The 25505-nt window shown below is 44.2% G+C and overlaps 2 protein-coding genes and 1 long non-coding RNA gene across 5 annotated transcripts in view; 1 reads left to right on the top strand and 2 right to left on the bottom strand.

Moving 5' to 3' along the window:
* The window catches only part of OTUD3 (OTU deubiquitinase 3), a 20837-nt gene extending 13335 nt beyond the window's left edge, over positions 1 to 7502 (bottom strand). Inside the window, exons 1-3 of the mRNA XM_037881406.2 lie at positions 7282 to 7502; positions 5277 to 5425; positions 3833 to 3945 (exon numbers count right to left, since the gene is read on the bottom strand). Coding sequence (XP_037737334.1) covers positions 3833 to 3945; positions 5277 to 5425; positions 7282 to 7502 — 483 coding nt within the window. The remainder of the gene's footprint in view (positions 1 to 3832; positions 3946 to 5276; positions 5426 to 7281) is intronic.
* RNF186 (ring finger protein 186) lies at positions 7479 to 18136 on the top strand. 3 transcript variants are annotated; one of them, XM_037881407.2, is made up of 3 exons: positions 7479 to 7618; positions 8139 to 8282; positions 15427 to 17757. In XM_037881407.2, the coding sequence occupies exon 3, from the start codon at positions 16060 to 16062 to the stop codon at positions 16996 to 16998; it is 939 nt and encodes a 312-aa protein (XP_037737335.1). In that variant the 5' UTR covers positions 7479 to 7618; positions 8139 to 8282; positions 15427 to 16059; the 3' UTR covers positions 16999 to 17757. The 3 variants fall into 3 exon arrangements, with proteins under 3 accessions (XP_037737335.1, XP_027685732.2, XP_043387805.1); XM_043531870.1 differs by lacking the exon at positions 7479 to 7618 and having other exon boundaries at positions 8138 to 8282; positions 15427 to 16189; positions 16223 to 17759; XM_027829931.3 differs by lacking the exon at positions 8139 to 8282 and having other exon boundaries at positions 7484 to 7618; positions 15427 to 18136.
* Positions 9945 to 25505, bottom strand: LOC122463285. Its single transcript, XR_006286482.1, has 3 exons — positions 24766 to 25505; positions 13954 to 14097; positions 9945 to 10061 (listed from the first exon to the last, which is right to left on the bottom strand). It is a non-coding gene; the product is annotated as an uncharacterized LOC122463285 (long non-coding RNA).

Below are 25505 nucleotides of genomic sequence, written 5' to 3'. Positions count from 1 at the left end.
TCTTTCTTAAGGGAAAAAAAAAAAAAAGAGAGATAACGGACAAGGTATCCCGGGTGCGGTGGGGGAGGAGGGAAGGACAAAGCCACATTGCTTATTGTGGCCACACCAAAAATCAAACTGTTTGAAGGACAGCCTTCTGTTGCTTGGGCCATCCTCTAGAGTGGAGTGGCTGGGTGCCCGGAGCCTCCCCCCCACGGCGTTCTTGGGCATCTGGGTGAGGAGGCTATGGAACATGAGGAGAAGGATAGGCAGTTATACAGTGGATGCAGCAGGGGTCTGTGCTCTTGTTGGCTTTCCTGCAGCTCCAACAGACGCTTCATCATGTCCATTTGCTCCCCCATTAGCCTCAGCATCGCATCCTGCCTCTGCTCTTCATGATCACTTAATTCTTTCCTGGCCTCTGCCACTGAATGCCTCCATGCATTAAGTTGTGCCCTATCAGTGTGGCAGGACTGCATGACCTTGGAAAACATGTCATTGCGAGTGTGGCTTTTTTCACCTTCTAATCTACGATAACCTCAGGGATGGAGATGATAGGGGGAGCGTAGAAACATTCTATGCTCTACGATTCTGGGGGGACTGCATGGTCACCTGTGCTGCTGAGTTCGCCACGCTGACCAAACAGGAAATTCAAAAGTTGCCAGGGCTTTTCCTGTGTACCTGGCTAGTGCATCAGAGTTCAAAGTACTGTCCAGAGCGGTCACAATGGAGCACTCTAGGATAGCTCCTGGAAGCCAATACTGTTGATTTGCGTCCGCGCTACCCCAAATTTGACTCAGCAAGGTCGATTTTAGTGCTGCTCCCCTCACTGGGGAGGAGTACAGAAGTCCATTTTAAGACCCCTTTAGGTCAACGGAACGGGGTTGGTTGTGTGGACGCAGTCATTTTTAAATCAACCTAACGCAACTAAATTTGACCTAACCCGTAGTGTAGACCAGGCCTCAGAGTATTTTCCTGCTCTCCTTTTAGACTATATCGGAAGCTGAAGTATAGGTTAAGTCTGTCCTGTTAAGGATTTGATCTCAAACAAGTGTCCTCCATTTATTTCTTTTAACAACTGTTCACCTTCAAGTCACCAATTCAACAACTTTTCATTTACCTCCCTATTCACATTCCATTATTTTTAAGTTAAACTTGTTGCCGTCTGGCATGTTGACCAAGCTTCGCTACCTTTACATCTACATTCCTTTGCAGGAGGGTGAATGGCTACATATCCTGCAGTTCCAAGAGAGCTTCCTGATAGGAAAACATGAACAAACTACCTAACAAAAGGGAAGCTTCCTGCTGATGCACTTGGGCTGTAAATAGAGTTTTGCTACAGGAAATGTGACAATATGCAGAAAGTAATCAAAACTCACCTTTATTCGGGAAAGAGTTAAGGTGCTAATTTGTACTGGAAATAGACCTTGTTAGGGAGAGCACCTTAAACCAAAGGAGAATGGCAATGGCATCATTAGGCACAAAGCAAACCCTATAACTCCATGTGTAATATGCATCTCAAAAAGCATTTTTTCCAAATAAATCAAGAGGGCTGATCCAAACCCCAATGGTGTCAACGGAAAGATGTCCAGTGACTACACTAGGCTTTGGAGCAGGCCAAAAATGATTGAGAAATAAGTAGAGTGGGAGGCGTTGAATACTTGCTCTACCAGGATTTTTTCAGGTTGGTTGCTTTGTGCTTAAGATGTCTCTCTTACAAGTCAACCCCCATCTGTTCTATTGCTGAGACCAAGGGCTCAAGTGAAGCATGTAAAATAAACTCCCCTAAAGACATCTCTCTGAGGCACAATGGCAGTTGTAGGGAGAGATCTACACAGCTGCCCCAATATACTTGTTCTGTGATAGGAGACTTCCATCACTGGGGCTGTCAACTAGCACCTTTCATCAGCACTACATTCAGTCACACAAGACAAGGAATCTCATCATAACCCCTGTAGTGAGGGCGCTGAAAATGGTCATTGAATGAGGGAACACTCAGGCTGTAATTGTTGAGGTGATACATGATGTACTGATAAGAGTGAGCACATCAACTTGCACAACCAGCTCAAAACAATAACCTGAGTAACCTCTCCATGAGCTCCTGCATAGTGGTTGCCTCTACATGCTCTGAGAAGCCAAGTACAGTAGAACCTCAGAGTTACAAACATCTCGGGAACAGAGGTTGTTCCTAATTCTGAACAAAACATTATGGTTCTTTCAAAAGTTTACAACTGAATATTGACTTAACACAGCTTTGAGACTTTATTATGCAGAAGAACAATGCTGCTTTTTTTTTTTTTTAGTATTTTACATTTAACACAGCACTGTACTGTGTTTGTTTTATTTGGTCTCTCCTGCTGCCTGATTGTGTACTTCCGGTTACAAATGAGGGGCGTGGTTGACTGGGCAGCTCATAATTCTGAGGTTCTACCATAGCTGAGCATTATTCTTGCTGGATTCGTAACTAGCTAATTTAGCATAATAGTAGAATGCTTTTTCTTTAGTATGTGTGGGTTAGCTACCTAACTTATACTGGGTCATCGAAACTCTCTAAATACACTTTTCTACTTCTGAAATCCATCCAACAGTTTACTTTACAGCATGCTGGAGTGCATTTAAAATGCCAATTAGACCTTCCAATTTATAACTTCTCTGACTCTGCAGTAGACCTAATCTATGCATTTTGTTGTACTATTTGTAAAGCAGGGCTACTCCTTTACCTCCACCTCACTAACGCACAGACATACAGATGAATGATCCAGGACTGAAGATGCACGCTCACATGCTGCTCCTCTGAATACAGAGGGGGAAGGTTCAGTGTGGATTCATTCACTATGAGAATCCATACAGATAGCTCATTCTTCTGTCATCTCAGACTTTGCCAACCTCCCAAGGGAACTGTTTAACAGATATGCTTGCTGTTGTATTACAGAGGATTGAGGCAAGCTAACAAAGAGCACTCTCAAACATCTCAGTCCCTGCATAGGCCACGTTCTTATGCTGGTGACATTTACCTGAATGTCATTCAAAATACCGCTAGCAAATACACAGTACATGGTAGATCCTAAAAATGTATTGATTTCAGTAAAACAGCAATGTAAGGCAGCAGTAGCTTTCAAAGCAGTTCAGTAGTAGTTCAATAGGACACAAATCTTAGGAAATACATAGACAATTCACACAGGGGATCAACCCAACTGATTTCTGCACATCCCAGAAGGTCTACATCCATGTAGCTAAACCAGTACTGCTTTGGCCAGTGCTAATTTGGCCTGCAGAGTTACTGCAAGAAGTTTACGGTTTTGTCCACTCCATGTCACCCACAAAAACACTAACTCAGTCTGCACTTCCCCAAAACACCAACTAATGGAGCTTCACACACAACAGGCATCAAAGGGCCCTGCCACAACACCAACTCCTACATTAGGTTGACAGCCTTACCACACTTATTTTCTAACTCCTAAAGCATGTCAGCACCAAGAACTTTCCCCAACCTTAACTCAATCTAATATCAAAACACATTCTACACATACGCCTAATCCTCAGGTGATGTAAGTCTCACTCAATGGAGATGTCAGTTTACACAAGACGATCTGGCCTGACACGCTTAAGTTTCAGATGTTCAATAGCTATTTATTAGCCGAAATTAGAGTGTCTTATCCCGCTCCGCCTTCTTTATGTTTTGGGAGAAACTTTGCAGGAGGGAGGAGGGAAGCAAAGAGCCACTCAGCATCATTCCAAAATCCAGCCAAGAGTAATTTGAAAAAGAAACATCAGACATCGGCAAATTTAACACTATCTGTATTAGTCAGCATGAAGCCAGGCCAAGATAGGAAAGTTCAGCGTTGATTCTTACCTGCCACAGAGGGGCATTGAGCTGATGAATAACCACATTCATTTGATTGTTCCTTGCAAATGCCACAATAGCATCATTGCCAGCAAATGTACCAGGCTTCGCCAAATTGGTAACTAAAAAAAAGTAATTCAAAATGGATGCAGAAAAGGTTAGAGATTTGAATTTGACACCTACAGAAACACTGGTAGCTAAAGAGAACCACACCTCGGCAACAAGCCTGACAGACAAATGTGATTATTCATGTTGGAATTTGGCCATAACAGAGATCAGGAGGGTCTTTAATCACCACAGAAGATGCTTCTACCACAACTGTCTTCCCTAACACATGCGAGGTTGTCAGCTCAGCAGTAACTCAGAAAGAAGCATGCCACGTAATGAGTAACTAAAACCGCTTCCTGTATCACCTGTGTGTTAGGGCTTGTCTACACAACTCGCTGGATCAGCAGGCAGCGCTCGATCCAGCAGGGGTCGATTTAGACTGCGGTAAATCAACCACTGAGCGCTCTCCCATCGACTCCGGTACTCCACCAGAATGAGATGCACAAGCGCAGTCGACAGGAGAGCGTCAGCTGTTGACTTACCACAGTGAAGACACCGCGGTACGCAGATCTAAGTACGTCGACTTCAGCTACGCTATTCACATAGCTGAAGTTGTGTATCTTAGATCAGCCCCGAGCAGTAGTGCAGGCAAGCTCTTACTTAAGGGTTTCTCCAGGCTCTTATAGCAAAGTCTAAATAAGGCTCTGTTTTTGCTCTTACGTAGAGTTAGCATTATATAATGTTATATGGCAAGGCTTCCACTTAATCTGAAGTCTTACTAAAACCAAGCAGTTTAGGGTGAGATTTTCAAAGGAACCCAAAGAGTTGGGCACTCTCTCACTGAAATTCAATGGGAGTTGGGTACCTAACTCACTTACAGTGGGTCTACATTGCAGCTGCATGGTGCAGTTCCCAACTCGGGCAGACATGTGTGTGCTAGCTCTGATCAAGCAAGCACCTTAAAAATAGCAGTGTGGCGATGAAAGCACAAGCAGCGGCTTGGGCTAGCTGCCTGAGTACAACCCAGTCCAAGCTCCTAGGTACATATGTGGGCAGCTAACCTAAGCCACCACCCAGGCCACTGCAGCCACACATACATCTACCCGACCTGGGAATTACACCTCAGTGCTACAGTGTAGATATACCCTTAGGCTTCTTTGCCTCTCCAAACTGCTCCCGTATTTGTGCACATACCAAGACCAATTAGCAGCTCGCCTTCCTGGCTGGCCTCCCACCCTCCCCTAAAGCCTTGTTGGTGGAAAACTCTTGTGTCTACAAATTGCATCTGAAGAATGAATAGCTGCTCTATGGTAGCTTTGGATTGGGAAAATGGAAGGGTGAGAGGTTTAGCTAAGGGATTAATTACACAATAACTCCTTCTGCCAGGATCCCACAGTTTCCATACCATGTCTCTCAAAGGGAACATCATCCTCCACAAAAGGTTCAAAATCCTCCCTCTGCTTTATCATGTAATCCACTGTTTCCTGGCGGTATTTGAGGTGGTTTCTGGAGTGCCCCTCCAGCTGGTCACCAAGGGCCCGGAACAAACAGTTGCTGTAGAAACACAACACTTCAGATAAGTCTGTTTGCCATGTATTTAACATTGGTGAAAGGTACCTGATTAATGCTGCAGTCTGTGATTTACATATAGGAACAGTGCAGTCATGGCAGCAGGAAAGTAAGCTTCCCTGCACGTCATGCCTGTAGTGAGATGAGCACAACCTCCATGTTCACTCAGCATCTCTACTGAAACTGTACGTGTTTACCTACTAGCCGCAAGAGTGTACTGCTTTTACTGAATTAGTCACCTATCCGCTAAGAACAAGATAGAAAACCACTGACTCATGGGCCAACAACTGTCCTGGAAATCAGGGGGATTTGGGCACCTAATTCCTTTAAATCGCTTCAAAAATCCCAGCCAAGACAAAGGATGGGATGCTACAAAGAGCAAGTTATTGAATAGCGACACTTTCCACACAGTCAACTATTCTCTTATCCCTTAATGCAGTAGTCACCCCCTACCCGAAGGGTTAACTATAGGTATATTTTAAAGAATTGGAATGTTCTCTAACATGATAATCTCTTTAAGGGGTTGGGTCAATCAACCTGCCTTCCTCAATCAAGTATATATAGTGACATTGTGTCTTTAGCATATATATGTATAAGTTACAAAAACTGGATTATTTATCAGGTCAGAGAGCATTCAACTGCTATTCAAAATACAGGTAACAAGACTGATGGAAACATATCAGAGATTAAAAAGTTAATGAGACACCTAACAGGCACAGGCCAATGTAAAATATGAAGGTCAGTCCACCATTGAGAACCTAATCTCCAGCTGCTGGAACAGAAAATGGGACTGAGATTCCCAACACTGTGATGTCCTGGGACCCTGGTTCAGGGGCCTCCATCTTCCAGATCTGCCTTTAGCCAATAAAAACCTGATAAATTGGAAGGCTGCCCTCCCCAGACAAAGGACTCCTGTAGATGCTAGAAGGAACACACGCTCCCCCAACCTCTACCCCTGTGCTTCTGATTTTTGGGGTGTCTCCACACTTGTACCTCTGCCTCAGCTTGGATTCTGGGGGGTCTCTCCCCTTTCGATCAACTCCATTCCTTGCCTCTGCTGCAGCTCAAAGCTTTCTAAAAAAAACTCAAAAAACTGTAAAGTGAAACTGATAAGATTCTTGCCAGTTTCACAGTTGCAATACTGTCCTCTCCTCTTGTCATCAAGTGGATAGAATACTACCTCGTAGTTCTACAAGGCAGCCTACACGTACCCTCACTTAATCCTCAGCCCCTATATGTGCTGCATTAACACTTCCTATAAGGCTGCAGAATTGAAGCAAGTCCAAGTAACTTTCAGTATTGTTTTTGGAGAGTACATGAACCACTAGGTTCATGTTAAAACAAGGCAGAGTCCTTGTGGCACCTTAGAGACTAACACATTTATTTGGGCATAAGCTTTCGTGGGCTAAAACCAACTTAATCAGATGCAAACTTATGCCCAAATAAATGTGTTAGTCCCGAAGGTGCCACACGGTCTCCTCGTTGTTTTTGCTGATACGGACTAACAGGGCGACCCCTCTGAAACCTAGGTCCGCGCTGAGGCACACGGGCGGCGCGAGGGCTGTGAACCTGGATCGGGGAAGCCGGCGCGTGTGGTGCAGAGGAGCTGGAGGGTGGGGTCAGGCTGCCCAGGGATGGGTGAGGGGTTGGGGGGCTGGTACCTGGGTCAAGGGCCGTGTGCCCAGGACAGCAGGAGCCGACCCCAGGGCAGCGTGCCCAGCGCAGGGGGGCACAGCTGGGTGCCCGGGCAGGGGGCGTGGCGCAGCGGAGGGCACGGGGGGGGGGGGCGTAGTGCGCGAGGGGGCCCGGCAGGGGGCGTGGCCTCGCCTCCGCGCGCTCACCCGTCGCCCGGCACCTCGCGCAGCTTGAGGCCCAGCGCCTGCAGCTGGTTGCCGAAGCTAACGAACTCCTGGGCCGCGGCGCCGCCGCCCTCCGGGGGGGCCCGGTTCCTGCGCTCCTTGGCCAGCGCCCGGCGGGCCGCCCGCTCGTCCCGCTTCCGCTCCATCTCCGCCTTCTTGCCCCCGCCGCCGGGCCGCGCCTTGGCCGCCTGCCTGCGGGACATGACCCGGCTGCTGCCCCAAGCCCCCAACGCTACACCGGCGGCTGTGCGGCCTGCGCCGGAACCCCGCCTCCCCGGCCGGCTTCGCCCGCCTCTGTCACGTGACGGCCTTTCTACCGGTAGGACCATAGAGCGTGCCCAAGACGGGCCAGAGCGGCTCTTACTCAACCGTGGTCAATGGGGTCCGCCATCTTGAGGAGGCTGACCCGGGAATGGGGACAGGCGGCTGAGTTTGGGGGAAGGGAAGAGGCTGAGCCTGGTGCGGAGGGGGGACACTAGGGAAAGGGAGGCTAAGCCTCAGAGATCAAGGGGAGCCTGAGCCTGAGCCTTGGGGGTAGGAGGTGCAGAAGCTGAGCCTGGGGGAACGTGGGGAGAGAAGTGGGAGAGGAGGGCTGAACTTGGGAAAGGAGGAAGGGAAATGTGAGCCTGGGTCCGGGGAGAAGGGGAGACTGAGCCTGACTGGTGTGACAAGAGTGGAAGGATGAAATTGTGCAGAGAGGAAGGGGTGGGGGATGCTGAGCCTGATTGGGGCGGGTGGGAAGGGGAATGGGAAGCAAAATAATTTAATATCATTATTCATTAATTCTTTATCTTCTTGAAGGAAAGAATTTCAAATCCACTCGCTTCTTTCACTCTTAGATGCTACTGGGCCTCTTTTCACAGGAGTCCATCTGCCTGGCCAGACTGTAGATAAGGGCTCTTGATGCAAGCCTTTGTCCACTGCACCTCCCTTTGCTGCTCTAGATATCCATAGTTGCTACCTGCTTTGATACCTTTTCTCAGGTGGGTGTTGGAGTTCTTCCCTTCCTGATCTCATTTTGCAGCTATGATCATATAGCATGAACCACTTTGGAGACCTGGCTATCAGCCTCTACTTCATCCCTAAAATATTGCCACATAGTTTGATAGAATAACAGATTAATGAAATCCATGTGAGAGAGAGACTTGAATGCAAACTGTCCATGAGATGGCAGCAGAATAACACAGTTTGTGGTGTGATCCCATGATACTGGTGCTGGGAACATAGGGCTGTTAAGAGTTAGATCCAGGGTGTGAGATGAGAGTTGTGGATTAGCTGAGTTGGTATGGAGGTAAATACGAAGTCCCACATTAAGAATTTCATTTCTACCAGTAAAATGCTGTTTATCATCATCATGCTCAATGAGCGGCTTGTTTCAATGGGCTATGAATCAGGCCCTTAATGCATCATCAGCATCAGCTTTAGTTAACAACAATGGAACACCGCATTTTAGGACCAGCTTTTTCAGGTAGCTGTTTTACACCTGAACAACTCCCAAAACATGTGCACAAGTTGGCTAAGTATGAAATTGTACCTTGAAAATCCCTTCTTATATGTTTCAGAGTAACAGCCGTGTTAGTCTGTATTCGTAAAAAGAAAAGGAGGACTTGTGGCACCTTAGAGACGAACCAGTTTATTTGAGCATGAGCTTTCGTGAGCTACAGCTCACTTCATCGGATGCATAGAGCTGTAGCTCACGAAAGCTCATGCCTTCTTATATGTTTTACAAATATTAACTAAACTTCACAGTACCTATAGGGCATGAGTATTTATTAAGCACACAGAGTTAGCATCATTTTGGTGGCATTCATTTTGATATACATTGCCCAGTCAACATTAAAAAAATCTAGCTGGAACTCTCATGTGCAATTTAGTTGCAACACCCAGAGTGCATACTAGAGTATGAGGCCATGGACTTGGAAACCTAACAGTCCAATTCAACATTTTCCTGGGTCCATGAGCCAGTTGGTATTAATGATTTTTTTCTAGTTAGTTTTTTTTTTTTTAATTTGCACAGCTGAGCCTGGGGAAGCACAGCTATGGCAGGAAAACATCCTTCTTTCCTTTCCTAGTGAATAAGCAGATACTCACTGTTGTATTAATTTAGATATAATATATGAGCCAAAGGTGTTAAACAAGGTCCAGAGTCTGAGCTGGAGACCCCCGCCTGCTTAACACAGTGGCAAACATAGTATAAAATTCAGACCAAACACTATGAATTTATTGATTGAAACACACAAAAGGAAAAGAATCAAAACAAGGTAAAGAGCACTGATGCTGAAATTGATTGTGCGAAACAAACTTAATCAAAACCTATCCAAGTCCTTTTTGGAAATAGTGGATATTGGTTAAAGTCTCTTATTCTATCAAACAGTCCTTCTTGGTGCAGAAGGAAGGATTAATTCTGTCGTTCAATTCTGAATTGAAAATAATAGTCGCTTTTGTGCTTTAGACAAAAAAGACAGACACAGAAGGGAGAGAAGCAATAGGATAGTAAAGATGGGGAAAATATTGCTTTTGTGATGTTCTCAGGATACAAAGCAGCTGGTCAGTCATGGATGGATGCTTTGGGCTGGCAGTTGGCATGACAGCTCTTAATTTGGACTCCGACTCACTTCCCTGGTCAGGGACATCATCTTGTTGGTCTGGTCAGGTCCCTCTCATTCGCTGATCCTTCTCAGGCTGGGCAGAGCTGGATGGCCCATCTCGTCTCACTATGCTGGTGCCATGCATTACAGTTGATTTCAAGATCAGGTGAAAACCTAAGAGAAAGAGAGAGATAGGACAGTAGGAAAATGGAGGGCAGAAAGGAGCACTTGAGGGAGGGCAAGAGAGAGAAGGATCTCACAGGTATCACGTGGGGGTCGTCACTGATGCAGTGATGAAGATCAAGTGTCCCCATCCAAGGTCTGGTGTCACGGCAACAATCTTTCCACCACAGCCATGCTGATGGTAAGAGTTCTTGTTGTGTTCTCCCCCAGAGTCTCTTTTAAAGGGCCAAACAGGTGATGGGTGGAATAATCCATTCTCACTTTATTTTTTCCAGCAAGTAGACCTATTTTCCAACACACCAGTTTGGTTCCTTGATTTCCAATCCTCCTCTGTGCCTCTTGTTTACCAGTCATCATCTTAACACAGTGGTATAATTATACCTTGAGTGGTATAATTTGACCCTTTCTGTTTAAATTAATTCAGTCTTTCTGCTTCCACCTTTTCTTAAACAGTTTTCTATACAAATCATTGTGACAATTCATGACCCTTTACCCATTTTTCACTAGTTGAGCTTACAGTTAGGATAAATGTGTAGGCCCAGTTGTCAGAATATCAACAAAGTGCAGCCTCCTGTCCTACTAATGAAGCCTCCCCCTAAGAGTTTTTTGTTTTGTTATCAATTTCCACCCCACGCATACACTTTGGAGGGCCCTGCTCTGAGCCAATGTCCTCCCAGCAAACAAACCTGCATTCTTGTGATCCCACCAACCTTTAGCTTCCATAGATCTGCTCCACATATTAGCTGCTGACACCATAGACCTCTAGTGACAAGTACCCTATTATTCTGCTCATTTGTGAAGCCATGCCGCTCCCCAATGTGCTATGTGGGTCGCTGTTGTCTGCCTGGTCCCTTAGATGTCTTATTCCTCACAGGACCACAGAAACCTATGCAAGTGTTCCCCCTTCAGGGAGGTTCAAGAGGGGAGGTTCAGCAGCAAAAGTCCTTTGAGTGAAAGATGAGAGGCTGGATTTTATTAACTCATGGTCATTGTCCATTATGATCCTTGCCTGAGAGATCATTCTTATAAGCCTTACCCATGCTCTAAAACTTCCTCCCGAAATTAGCCAGAAATATGAGAACAATGATTGTGTCTCTTGCCAGAATCCCAAAGGTCACAGAGGGTGGATTTCTCTGTTTCCCTAGAAAGCTATAACTACAAGAAGCTTCCTCAGGTAGAAAACTAGCTGTCTATTCTGGAAGAGGGTTTGATAAAGAAAGCCTTCTGTAGTTTGACATCTAACTCTCCATGGATCATCTTGAACTGCACCACAAAATTCAAACAGAGTACAGTATATGAAAGCAGAGGCTTTTTAAGGCATCTCTAGAGCTTTTACAATCCCTGTTAGGAACTGTGGGCAACAAAGGCATGATTTTTGATAGACAATTTCCCTTATCATGCTGTAACATTCTCAGTAGAGTTCCCCAGGCAGTATTGATGGCTGCTGTGCAGCCTTGAATGCTGTAGAAAAGGTCAAGGAGATGATAAAAACACAAGGACAAAAGGAGGAGGCCAAGCCACAGCTCAAACCTGAAGATTCTCCTACTTAGGAGGCCAGAGAGAAATTTGTTACTCTTTTATTCTATTTAGTTCCTGATGAATATTCATTTACATCCAGCTCTCCAGCTCCTCTTTTCTCTTTCTTGCTTCCTTTCCTTTCTTTGTCTAATTCCCTCTCCTTCTCTTTCCACTCCTCTCCTTTGTTTCTGTCCCTTTAACCATGCTTCCACCCCTCAGATAATGCTCCACTTTGCCAGTCTCAGTGGGCCTGATCTGGAGCTCACTGAAGTCAAGAGGACTCCCATTGACTTCACTGGGCTTTGGATCAGGCCCACAAAGCCCTCCTTCATTCTCCTCTCCCAACTCTCTTCTAGAAGTGGGCAAAATTTTTCAGACAAAACTTTTGCAGAAAAACGCAGATTCCGGTCAACCAAAACATTTCACAAATTTGTGTTGAAATGAGAAAAAAAATCAGAAATGTCAAAAGAACCATGTCAACATTATCAAAATTAAACATTTTTGGGGGCTAGATTCACAAGGGAATTTGGCATCAATCACAAAAACACAGGAGATGGAGATGCTCCTAGTAACCTCTAGCCTAGGGAATACGGTACTCGCCAGGGACATGGGAGACCTGTAGAAGGACGCCCACCACCTTGTTTTCCTTCTTCTCTGGTTGTTGTGAATGTGGTTTCTCATTTCCTTTGCTTTTATTAAAAATGCCCAAACCAAAATTTTTCTGACTGATTTGATTCACTGAAAATTACACACACACCCCCACCAAAAAATGGGTTGGGTTTGAACTGAACAATAGTATTTATTTTTCAGAATTGGCTGTGAACCAAACAATCAATTATTCACACAGCTCTGTCCCCTTCTCCCACTTCTCTCTATTCCTTTCTCAACCCCTTTTTGCTCATTCTATCTCAGAGATAAATGGCCGCCAGGTTTGGGGAGCTTGATTTCTTTATGCTTGGTTGAAAAAATATTGCCTCCATTCTCATCCAATCGACAGAACTTCTGACCCTGTACTCTAGCTCCCTACAGCCCTGGGTACTGATCCAGCTCAGCAAGCATTACTTTACAGGAAAGTATGATGGCATTCTGCAGAAATAGCCCCAATACAATTTACATGATATCCGTGATATTGCAAGGTCTAGGGCTATTATTGTACAATAGTGTGATGTAAGTGGTGAGTTCAACTCCTGGTATGGTACTTGAAAGCATGATCTTTTGGCCACAGGTAAGACAAAATAATGGGCTGGGTGATGTGAAATATGAAAGGCAGGAGGGACCCCTCATCTGTTATCTGTTTACCATCGTGAAATAGAGTGATCAGGACGTCTTTCACTCTGCTAAGAGCAAACAGCACTCCCACTGCACTCCGACCATAAAATATCCTTCCCACCCTTGTCTGTGACAACTGGTTCAAAGAACATCTGGCCATCCACTACCAGTGCAATCATGTGCTGTCCCTACATCAATAGCTCATGTTCAATTTATTTATCACCCCTGGACTCTGCACTTTATTTATTGCCCTGTTTTCTTATTAGAACTATGATGAGCTTAGCAGGATTTGCCTGATATTTTCAGGACGGCTGCATTCCAGATGAATTGACAGCTGATTAATTTCTAGTTCCCTTTGTCTGGGAAGTTGATTGAAGTGACACTGTGTGATGGACCCCCAGGAAATGCTCAGAATGATAAAAAAGGACTTTGAGGCAGAAAAAGTGAGTCAGTTCCCTTGGAATGAGCATTACAAATGTGCTGCATAAGCTCAGCCATGTATTCCTGCCCCAGAGCAGGACTGACGGGACAAGCTAAGGTTGCCACTAGTAACTGTGTGTCACAGGGTAACTGGTCCCTGTGAGTAAAACTGGGCCTAGCTCCCCTGTGTCAGAGAAAGTAAGCCAAATCCAGCCAGTTAAAGGGGCCTGGGCTACACCTGTGCCTATAAAGGACGCCAGAGGGCAGGAAATACTAGAAGTGGGAAGCTGCCAGGAACAAGGGTACCAGAAACCCCTGGGAGGGGTGACCTTGAAGCCTGAGAGAAAAGGAGTGAGTTAAAAAACTGGTTTCTGTTACTTTATTTGCCTGTGTTAAGAGACTAAACCTTTTTAAAGAAGACAGGGCATGATAGCGAGTGTTTGGAAACTAAGGAGAAGCCCTGCAACACTCTATGTGGATTTTCAGGCCTTGTCTAGTAAGTTGAATGAGTCTGATAGAGTGTGGTTTTATTTCTATGCTGATCTCCATCATCAATACCCTCTTTTTCTTTGTTAGTGTAACAAATTCCTTGGCTTTTAAGGGTAGCCTAAAGGTCCAGCCATAACAACAAACAAGACCTGGGACTGTCTGGGATCCAATACATGGGGTGTCTCACCATAGCCTCAGTAACGCATGGCCTAGTTTCACCACTCCCAGCTCTCCACCAATAGGATCAAAGGGGTCTGTCCCATGCTTCTGGAGGCTTTGTGAGATTATTATTGTTTGGGATCCCACAAATCATGATGGTATCTCCAGTAGCCTAGGAGAAAGAAGAAAAGAATTGTGCTGTACTTTCTTCTCACTTACTCTGCTGAAAATCAGGAGTAACTCCATCGAAGTCAGTAGAGTTACACCAGTATAAAATTGGTGTATGGGAAAAGAGAATCAGTTCTAATGTCTCTGTCTATAAAGATCTTTATTTCCTCTTCTTTCCTGTGTTCTACATTGTATGTTGCATTAAAAGTCTGAAGGTGACTTTATATTCGCTGAAGCTTGCTGCTTTATTCATAATTACTTTGGGTGACAGGCAACACGTCAAGACTCTCTACATCTGAACTGACTTTACAAACTGACTTTTGATCAGCATTTCCGGGGTGGCAGATGGAAGGTGCTTACGTGCCCCTGGTAGCCATTTTACACTAAGGCTGCTGCTTAAGGCAGAAAATAAATGGTGGGGCATATTGAGGAATCAACACCACTGCTATTTACTCTCTTCACTCGAAAAAAAATCTTTTTTCAGAACATATCTGTTTCCAAGATCTGGGGAACATGTTAGGCCTGAGGAAAGGTGTGATCATTCCCCTATCCCAATGTTAGAACATTTGAAATGTATCCTGAACAGTAGAAGCAGCTCAGGGGACTATGAATAGGGCCCTACCAAATTCACAGTCCATTTTGGTCAGTTTCATGGTCATAGGATTTTAAAAATTGTAAATTTCATGATTTCAGATATTTAAATTTGAAATGTCATGGTGTTGTAACTGTAGGGGTCCTGACCCAAAAATGGGGTGGGAGGGTGTCACAAGGTTATTGTGGCAATACCGCGACCCCCCTACCTTTACTTCTGTGCTGCTACCTTTGGAGCTGGGCCCTTGACCTGCAGCCTTCACTCTCCGACCGCCCAGCTCTGAAGGCAGCAGTGCAGATGTAAGGGTGGCATGGTATGGTATTACCACCCTTACTTCTGTGCTTCTGCTGGCGGGGTGCTGCCTTCAGAGCTGGGTGCCTGGCAAGCAGCTGCTGCTCTCCAGCCACGCAGCGCAGAAGTAAGGGTGGCAATACTGTGACCCCTTTTGATTTAGATTGATTATTGAGCCTCACTGCTGTTGTTTTTTTCCTATCTCATTCTTTGTATTGCGTCATAGGCATACCCAGGGCTTTACACTAGATGAGCAGTGCCAAAGAAAGAGTAGGTCCCTGCCAGAGAGCTCACAATGGGTTAGGATACAATCAAATGTCATGCAAATTCAGTGTTTAGATGAGGACAGAAGGGGGCTTGGCAAACATTCATCTTTCCATGTATTCGCTTTCTATAAATATACTCAAGGTGATAACATATTCTGAATAGTCATGCTTTTCATTTCTATAGTACCTTTCATCTGAGGATCTAGACAAAGAGTTTCTGGGAGGCATGTCTAGTACATGTTCTTTATCCCAGTTTTATACATGGAGAAACTCAGGCATAGAGAACTGAAGCAACTAACCAAGACCACCCAGCAAGTCAGTATAAGGTGTGGAAGTAGAACCTGCTTCTCCTGACTTCCAGGCCCATGGACTATCCACAAGACTGCACCACATAATATCACTAATAATGCCATCATGCTAATAACACAATTCGACCAACTCTGTCTCAGTCCAACACAGTGGCATTTGAGAACTCATTGAAATTGCTTTTAAAAAAAACAAGTACTGCTTTTATGATTATAGTGGTTCTATTGCCATAGTCTGACCACCAGAGCAGGACTGGTTTGTCATTTCAATTTTACTAATGCCACAAGGTCTGCTTCTTGGAGATGAATTGCTCAGTGATGTTATCAGGCATTATAAAATATCTTAGCCGTTAAGTTACTGATTAACACAGATTCCTGCCTTATAAAAACGTCATTGTCAGAGAGTCACTATTCAAACACACGTAACAGGAATAAAACACTGTATAAAGAGAGCCACAGAATCAGCAAACACTTTAACTGAGCAAAGCAAAACTGCACCAAGATCTCGCTCCATGGAGGGATCTACTGACAAGCTACACATTGAAAATGAATCAAGTTCTCCTGGACCATCAGCTGCAGACACGGACAGACTGGGGTCCACCAAAGAAGCTGCAGACACGGACAGACTGGGGTCCACCAAAGAAGCTGCAGACACGGACAGACTGGGGTCCACCAAAGAAGCTGCAGACAAGGATTGTCCAGGCTCCTCTTCACCATCAGCCACAGAACTGAATAATCCAGATGCCTCTAAACGAATAGCTTCAGAAATGAACTGTCCAAACTCAATTAAGCCTCCAGTAACAGTAATGGACTCTCCAGACTCCTGTAAAGTATTAGTTTCAGAAATGGACGACCGATGTTCATCCAAAGCATTAACTGCAGATATGGATTGCCTAATCTGCTTCAACAGGTACAACATCTACAGGAGTCCTAAGCTCCTGGCTTGCCAACATTCCTTCTGTGAAGTCTGCCTCAAGCTCATCCTTCAGAACGAGGACAATACCTGGATGATCACCTGCCCTCTGTGCAGAAAACCCACTGTTGTGTTTGGAGGGCTTATCCGCACCCTTCTTGATAAAGAAGATATCATAGGCTGTTTGGAAAGCCCTTGTCCAAATGCTGAGATACACGTCTCTCCTGAATGGCTACATGACACCGGTGGTACTCCATCCAGCTATGCCACTATCTTTGAAAACCAGGACATTCCCAGTATCAATCAAACAGCTGTCCAAAGACTTGTGTTGCTCTTGCTGCTCATGGTGATCCTAATCATCCTCGTCCTCCCATTTGTGTACACTGGACTGATTAAATGGATCCTCTGTCTTGTGCTTATGTTGGGGTTGATCATGTCTTTGGTGCTTTGCTGCAACCCTAACTTCAATTGCAGCTCTTTGCGGATTTCAGTTCCCTCAATCCACAAGAAAGAGAGCGATGTCAGAGCCATTGCCTGAAAAGACTGGTGCGTATTATAGAGACAGCAGACTGGAGTTCTTTGTAAGTTGTCAAATGGGAAACCATGGCTGGTCATTACAATATAGATCTTTAGGAACCACTGTTCTTAGAATAAATTCAAAACACATCCTTAAAGTATCCCAGTAAGGAGTAGCCACAACACACAATATTGCTTAATTTTATTATCTGACCTAGGGAAACATTTGTATTTAATATTTTTGATATGGGAGATACAATTAATAAGGATTTTCCTTGTTTGGGTTTTGTTTGTTCTGGCATATTGCATTTTGACTTGTACTGCAGAATGTTTATTATATGAAATGCTTATCAGCTGGCTTCCTGGGAAGACCAGTATAACATCTGCCAGTGTGTCTGTAGATACTCTTCTTAGCTTGTGTATATTTGTTCTTGGTAGAAAGTCCTGGGATAAAGTTAAAAACAACCATAAAAACAATTCTCTTGGTGGGCACATTCAGTCTGTTTTTTAAGTAGGGTTTCTGGTATGTAGAATTTCTCAATACCCTTAATGGAGACTCTCCTGTGTTCTTTATCAAGCAAATGGTTCCACTTACTTGAACAAAGAACACTAACCTGAATATGAATTTCTCACTGTTCAGTCTCATACCTGCCCCACCTCTGCTCTTGTCCTCTTCGCATAAAGCCTAGAGCACTGGTTCTCAAAGCCGGTCCGCTGCTTGTTCAGGGAAAGCCCCTGGTGGGCCGGACCAGTTTGTTTACCTCCCGTGTCCACAGGTTCGGCCAATCGTGGCTCCCACTGGCCACGGTTCGCCGCTCCAGGCCAATGGGGGCTGCGGAAAGGGCGGCCAGCATGTCCCTTGGCCCACACCGCTTCCCACAGCCCCCATTGGCCTGGAGCGGCGAACCGTGGCCAGTGGGATCTGCAATCGGCTGAACCTGCGGACGTGGCAGGTAAACAAACCAGTCTGGCCTGCCAGGGGCTTTCCCTAAACAAGCGGCGGACCGGCTTTGAGAACCACTGGCCTAGAGTATGACATCGTACTCTGAGATGTGTGGTTCCTTTATGCCAGGATCAAAGAGAAGGAACTTGTTAATCACTAAAACACACCTTGTGGTATTTCTGTATGCAATGTGTCCATTAAAGTTTAATAACATTAATTGCTCTTTGACTTCTGTGTCTCAGTAGGTTTCACACATAAATTTGCTGTCAGAACACTTCAGAGCTCTCTTCCTGAAGGGAACTAGAGCTGATAAAGCACCTAAGAAATGTAGTGAAATAAGAATCAGCAATTAAAGATGAGAGATTATGGGCTACCTCTATTGGTGTGGTGCAAACAGTAATTGAGTTGATATGAAGAAAAGACCGTATAACCTAACTAAAATCAATGGTCAGTATTAAACTGGGGGAACTAAAGTTTTCACTAACCAGTTATATTTTTGGGAAGACTTCCATTGATGTCAGTGGGCTTTGGATCAGGCCTCTGGTAACTATTAATATTTGTTCAGGTCAAAACACTATGAAGGGAAACTGCAGTACTCTCGCTGCGAATGTGTGACTGATGGACAGACAGATTAGAGAGACAAACTGACTAAAACAGATGATGCCCTTCTAAAGGCATCAGCCTTGGCAGTACTAGTCTTCTCTGGGATAAGGCAGAAATCTTTCGTCTGGCTTAAACTCTTTGACGAGCATAAGATCTCTGGGTCTTCCTCTATATTTGGGCACTACTGTAATATTAATAATCCCAAAAAGAATGGTGGTGTCCACTGAGACTAAGAAACACAGCTGCAAATTTGTGTCCCGAGTGTTAACTGTTTCCATAGATGCTAAAAATCCATTTAGTGGGAATAAAAATAGAAACCTTTCTTATGCTTTGAAGGTTAGAAAGAGGGTTGGATAGTAAGAGACTGACAACCCTGGAGAATGTTGTTCTTTATGGATCCACAGAACATAATCACAGGCAGAGGCAGTACAGGTTTCCCTCCCACTGCCTTGTGTCAGTATACTTCAAGCCTGACTTGAAGGGCCTAGAGATCTATGGGATAAGGGGTAGTTCAGCTTAGATGTCTTTTCAGTCCTTGAGAAGACTGCTGACAATGGATCTCATCACAAGCCCATTGAAGGGAACGGGAATCTTTCAACTAATTTCAATGGGAGGTGGATTGGGCCCTAGGATCTTGACTCATTTCACAACCGCTGCTAAACTGCACCTGGAGAAACACGTTCCAATGTGAAAATAAATATTTGCAACAGTGAACAACTACGTTTTTGGAGCAAAGGACAAATAATCTTTCTATTCATACTGTACTAGATAATAGGACTCTCTTGCACTCATTATTTATCATACCAATTTTTTCCTTTTTTAGGAGAATTTCAGCTCTTCCTAGTTAGATTCCTGAGAAAATTTTGCTTTTCCTAGCTTTCAGTCTCTCTTGTTTCTGAATTAACATAATGATTAGGTAACAGGCTTCAGTCTGACAGGGAGAGAGGTTATTAATGAGAAAAGTGTTGAGGTGGTAATAATAAGGTGTGTATTACATACAGAATAAATATCTTGCAACTGTGACTTCAGAACTCGAATCCCATCAAGAGATTCTAAGGGCATGATAAGACCTGACAGTTAAGTTTAAGTAGTTTGTGTAGGCAGCAGAATCTTTAGCCTGAGAATTCAAATTTGCCTGGTTGATCTTTCATATAATAAATTATCCACTCTTCTCCCATCTTCTATTTCTTCTTCCCTCCTAATTCTTATTTCTCCTACCCAGGTTTCCTTTCCCCTCTCATCTTCTATTCTTCCAACTCCTCTCCCCATTCTCTACTCCTTCCTCTTTTTTACACTGCTTCTGAAGGCTGGAGCACCCTCAGCTGTTGCAGTATCTGTTCTTGGTATCCCATCAGAAGAAGAGCCAAATGTGCTGTTACCATCTTGGAGCTGATCTACAGCTTGTATAAATAAATGTAACTCCATTAATTCCAGTGCTGATTCGCACCATCAGATCTGATCCCTTGCTCTGATTAGTTGATTTTGACAACTACCTGTAGTGTTATACTTGTAAATTATCAAAAGGTTTGTTCCCTGAGTTAAATCTGTTTCCCACTGCAGTCCTTTTTATGTCGTCATAATGACACTGCTGCTTCCATGTTCCACTTTGCAACCCACCAATGATCAACAGGGACAACCTTGTGTCCGACTCCTATTCCTAATGTAATAATTGCACAAAACTATTTGCCTTTATAGCCATTAATGGACCAGTTCATCCCAAAAAGCAATCTCTGGCAGTTAAGCTATTTGTACAGGAATTACTGCAGCATAAGTCCATGTGACATCAGCCAGTTCTCTTTCCAATTACAGTAGAGGTGTAAGGCACTGCTAAGTACAGAAGCCTCATTTTACGGTATTTACAGAACTTCAAATCATTCTGTAATAAAGTTGTTTTTCTTTATTTTATTCCAATAAAACCATATTATAATGTCCCTAAAGTTGATAACATCAGATACTCAGTTGCAACAATCATTCCATTCTGCTTTCTTCACTTACAACATCCCCAGCTATAATTTATGGCTATAAACTAGAGATGTAAATATTATATAATATGCTTCAAGTTTTAAAAAGTTAGAATTTTAATAGTTTAAATGGTTATCATTTAAACAGTTAACCGATTAAAGGGAGAGGGGCTGAGGTTGCTCTGGCTGGTGAGGCGGGGGCTGGGGTTGGTCAGCTGGCCATGGGGCAGGGGTGAGCTGGCCAGCTTGCAGGCCGTGGCTGGGGTCCGGCGCCAGGGTCCAATGCTGTGTGGCCAGGGTCGGGATCTGGTGTGGAGTGGCGTGGCATGGCATGGCCGGGGGCCAGCACTGCTCAGCTGGGGTCCAGCATGATGCAGATGGGGCTGGGGTTGGGGTGCGGTTGGGGCCGGGGGCCAGCCAGCCCGGATGGGGGTTAACGGTTAATGTCAGTTAATGTTTTACATCCCTACTATAAACAGATCTGAGCGGTCCTTCACCCAGTTGAGGGCTACCCTGGATTATGCTGTGGTTGGCCTGTATTTGGCCTCCGGGAGTCACTTTAGCCACCTGTACATAAAGGTTCTTGTGTCTAGTGCCTTATGTACTTTAATATATGGTTTTGCCTAGAGATGGGCCCAAACCAAAATCTCAGAGCAGAACACTCCTAACTTTGGTGAAATACAGATCCAGTTTTTTGCAGCTTGCATCAAGTTATATAATGGCCTGAACCAAAATCCTCATTCTGAATGCTTCAAGTTTTTGGCTCTGGATCCAAACTTTGCACTTGGGCATATTTTTAAAAAAGCTTCAAATATTTGTTCACTTTCAAAAAGCAAATTGTGATTCAGCCAAATTCATGAACTAGATGACTTCTGAGGTCCCTTCCAGCCCTACATTTCTATGATCCTCTTGTTGTCACTTCTTACTGCCATTTGAGCACCTAAGGTTTACGAGCACAAATACTCATAACAAATATATTTTAAGACTGAACGTTCTGTATTCACCAGAAGTGATGTTTGAGTTTATAATTCACAATTCATGCTGTGTTGGTTAGTTATCTGATTCAGTTTGCAAATTAATTCCAATTCAGCAGTCTCTCGTTGGAGTCTGTTTTTGAAGTTTTTTTGTTGTAATATTGCCACTTTTAGGTCTGTAATCGAGTGACCAGAGAGACTGAAGTGTTCTCCGACTGGTTTTTTAATGTTATAATTCTTGACTTCTGATTTGTGTCCATTTATTCTTTTACGTAGAGACTGTCCAGTTTGGCCAATGTACATGGCAGAGGGACATTGCTGGCACATGATGGCATATATCACATTGGTAGATGTGCAGGTGAACGAGCCTCTGATAGCGTGGCTGATGTGATTAGGCCCTATGATGGTGTCCCCTGAATAGATATGTGGACACAGTTGGCAACAGGCTTTGTTGCAAGGATAGGTTCCTGGGTTAGTGTTTTTGTTGTGTGGTTTGTGGTTGCTGGTGAGTATTTGCTTCAGGTTGGGGGGCTGTCTGTAAGCAAGGACCTGCCTGTCTCCCAAGATCTGTGAGAGTGATGGGTCATCTGGACAGTCTCTAGTAAAAGAATAAATGGACACAAATCAGACGTCAAGAATTATAACATTCAAAAACCAGTCAGAGAACACTTCAGTCTCTTTGGTCACTCAATTATAGACCTAAAAGTGGCAATATTACAACAAAAAAACTTCAAAAACAGACTCCAACGAGAGACTGCTGAATTGGAATTAATTTGCAAACTAGACACCATTAAATTAGGCTTGAATAAAGACTGGGAGTGGATGTGTCATTACAGAAAGTAAAACTATTTCCCCATGTTTATTTTCACCCCCCTACTGTTCCTCACACGTTCTTGTCAACTGCTGGAAATGGCCCAGCTTGATCATCACTACAGAAGGTTTTTTTTCTCTCCTGCTGGTAATAGCTCACCTTACCTGATCACTCTCGTTACAGTGTGTATGGTAACACCGCTGTTTCGTGTTCTCTGTGTATATAAAATCCCCCTACTGTATTTTCCACTGCATGCACCCGATGAAGTGAGCTGTAGCTCACAAAAGCTTATGCTCAAATAAATTTGTTAGACTCTAAGATGCCACAAGTAGTCCTTTTCTTTATATCTAACTGTGAATCTTCTGAAGACCAAGAATTATTCACTGAGGAAATATGTAAATCAGGAGTTTATCGCACCTTTTCAATTACCCCTTTGCAATGTAAAGATCTGTCAGTAGATAATTTGAGAGCTGGGGAAAAAAAGACAAGTTAGATCAAGATGGGACAATTCATTCTTAAACCTGTTGGCTTTACCTCTCCCTGAAGGATGAGGGTGGTCACAATCTGTGTCTTAATACATCTTTGATACAGCCCCTGGGCTTCTGATAAGTTGTCATTGTGGGCCCTGATTAATAAAGTTTTGACACTGTTGTTTTAAGTGATCCTCTTAGGTTTTAAATTTCCTTATCTAACTCTAATATCAAGAATAATGACTGTACAAAGGCTCTCAGTTGTATTATATAAGAAATACACTCTAGGTCAGTCATCTTTGATTTCAAGGCCGCAATCTCAATACAGAAACCCAGGAAATGTGGGTCTGTACTGAGAAATATATACTTCTCTCTCCCTTCTCTTTCTCAGATGGTGTTAACATTTGCCAAGTCAAGAAATGTGTGTCACACTGATTGAAAAAAGGTATTTTATAATGAGCTTCGCAGGAACTCAAAGCCACAGGACCCTGGCACAGTGAAATCCCACAGCCAAAGCAGGAGACAATGCCATGGAGAAGAAACTGCAAATAATTGAACAACGAAAAAAGCGTAAAAGCAGAACGATTAGTGGTGTCCAGCCTCTGAAAAGGAAGGGAAAGGTGATAGATACCAGGAGGCATGGGCATTTACGTAGCACTTTTCATATTCAGTGCTTACAAAACCTGAGTAATCCTTACAACGTACCCATGAGATAGACAAATAAATATGATCATCCCTGACTTTACCGGCAGGAAATTGAGGAAGTGAAGTTAAAATTGCCTTCCATAAACCACAAAATGAGTCAGTGTCACAGGAAGAAGTAGGTCTAGAGAATACCCAGATTCTAGTACTGTACTCTGGTCAATAGGTAGTTATACCTTTGGGATGCATCACACATACCTTTGGCATGTGGCCAAGTAGGGCAATAGTGACCAACCAGGACCAGTCAAGACCACTTGGTTGGGTGGGTTCATTGAACAGCATGAGTTTTAATAAAGCCAAATGCAAGATCTTACATCTAGGAACAAAGATGATGGGGAACCGTACCCTGGAATGCAGTGACACTGAAAAAGACTTGGGGGTTAGGGTAGATAACCAGCTGAACATGAGTTCCCACTATGATGCCAAGTAGGAGTGGGGAGGAGGGATTATCTCTGAATACTGCATTAGTAAGACTACTACTGGAATACTGAGTCCAGTTCTGGTGTCCACACACCAAAAAGAAGGTTGAAAAATTATAAAGGATTCAGACAAGAGCTACAAGAATGTTTTGAGGTCTGGAAAAAATGCCCTGCAATGAAAGACTTAAGAAGCTGTAACTATTTAATTTATCCAAACGAAGATTAAGGAATGACTTGATCATGATCAAGTACCGCTGATCAGAAATTTTCCAGCAAAACTACCAATTCGCTGAGGCACACTAATTCATCAACTCTATTACAGATTCAACAAAACTTTTCTTGAAACAGGGTACACAGTCTACAGCAGAGAGAGCCACTCAGGGCTGGGAGCTCCAGCTGAACAGCAGTGGTGGAAATGTCAATTTCACATATTTCCTTTTGGGAACACATTTCCCTCATTCTGAAATGAAATTTTAGGGAGGAATTTCCAGTTCGCTGAGAAATTTCAATACATTTACTTTCATTCTGAGTAAGAACAAACAGAGATTGCAAAAATGTCAAAACGTCTTGCGAACCAAAGCCCCTGAGTTGGCCCGTTCTATCTACAAGAGTCTACAGGGGGAAGAGATTTCTGAAAGTAGCTGGCTCTTTAATCTAGCAGAAAAATGCACCATGAGATATAATGGTTGAAAGCTGAAACTAGAAATATTCAGACTCAAAATTGCGTGCATATTTTTAAGTGAAGGCAATTACTCATTAGAACAACTTACCTAGGGATGTAGTAGATTCTCCATCACTTGAAATCTTTAAATCAAGACTGAATATCTTTTTAAAAGAGATGCTCTAGCTCAACGAAGCTACGGTTTTGATGCAAAAATTACTCGGTTACTAGAAATTACTACTGACCTGTGTTACGCAGGATCACTATTGTCCCTTCTGGTCCTGAAATCTATTCATCTAAAATTAGAAAGTGTATGCCCCTTGTAGCCTCAAAATCTCTCTCACAGTAAACTGTTATTAAATTGACTGTTCATAATATTTTGCTGCCCTAGGAATGTATCTGTTCTATTTACACGCCAGAGCAGATTTCATTTCACTGCTTCCTCCGGGCTCTCTCTCTGCCGCTGCCCCCACTCTAGCAAAACAACCCTGGCCTTTCCCATAGCCCTGGTGCAATGGCTCTGGTAGGGTAGCCAAAAGGCAAAGTTGCAGCAGGCCAGTACCTTTCTCTGGGGGACTCACTGTCAGTGGTTCTGCTCCATAGCTCCTGAAAGTGATTTAGGATCCTTCTACTGCCTTTGAAACGCAAGTCTACAGGGGACCCGTAGGGCAGGTGACACCTGAAGCTGCGTGAAATGTGCTTAGCAAAGGCCAGGTTTGGCCTGCTTCCGGAGAGCAGCTCAGGCTGGCCGGGAGGATCCTGGCCCAGCTACGTTACAGCGGGGGGGGGGGCACTGAGGTTTCTGGCTCCACATGTACCTGAAACGGAGGGTCCGGCTAGGAGCCCCCTGTTCTAGGCTCTGCAGAGATGGAGCGTTGTGTTGTGATCTCAGGCTACTACGACGGTGTTTAATGGGCCCGGCCCTGCCTGGAGCGAGCCCTCCCGACGACGGCCCGGCCACACGGCCGAGCGGGAGCTCAGAGTC

The sequence above is a fragment of the Chelonia mydas genome, chromosome 18 (genome assembly GCF_015237465.2).
Source record: "Chelonia mydas isolate rCheMyd1 chromosome 18, rCheMyd1.pri.v2, whole genome shotgun sequence".
Classification (NCBI taxonomy): Eukaryota; Metazoa; Chordata; order Testudines; family Cheloniidae; genus Chelonia; species Chelonia mydas.
Note: the sequence above shows the minus strand (reverse complement) of the source record. Positions and strands in the feature narration are given on the sequence as shown.

Excerpts from the sequence above, each read along its gene's own strand:
- RNF186 (XM_027829931.3), top strand. The coding sequence starts at position 16,060 with ATGGAGGGATCTACTGACAAGCTACACATTGAAAATGAATCAAGTTCT.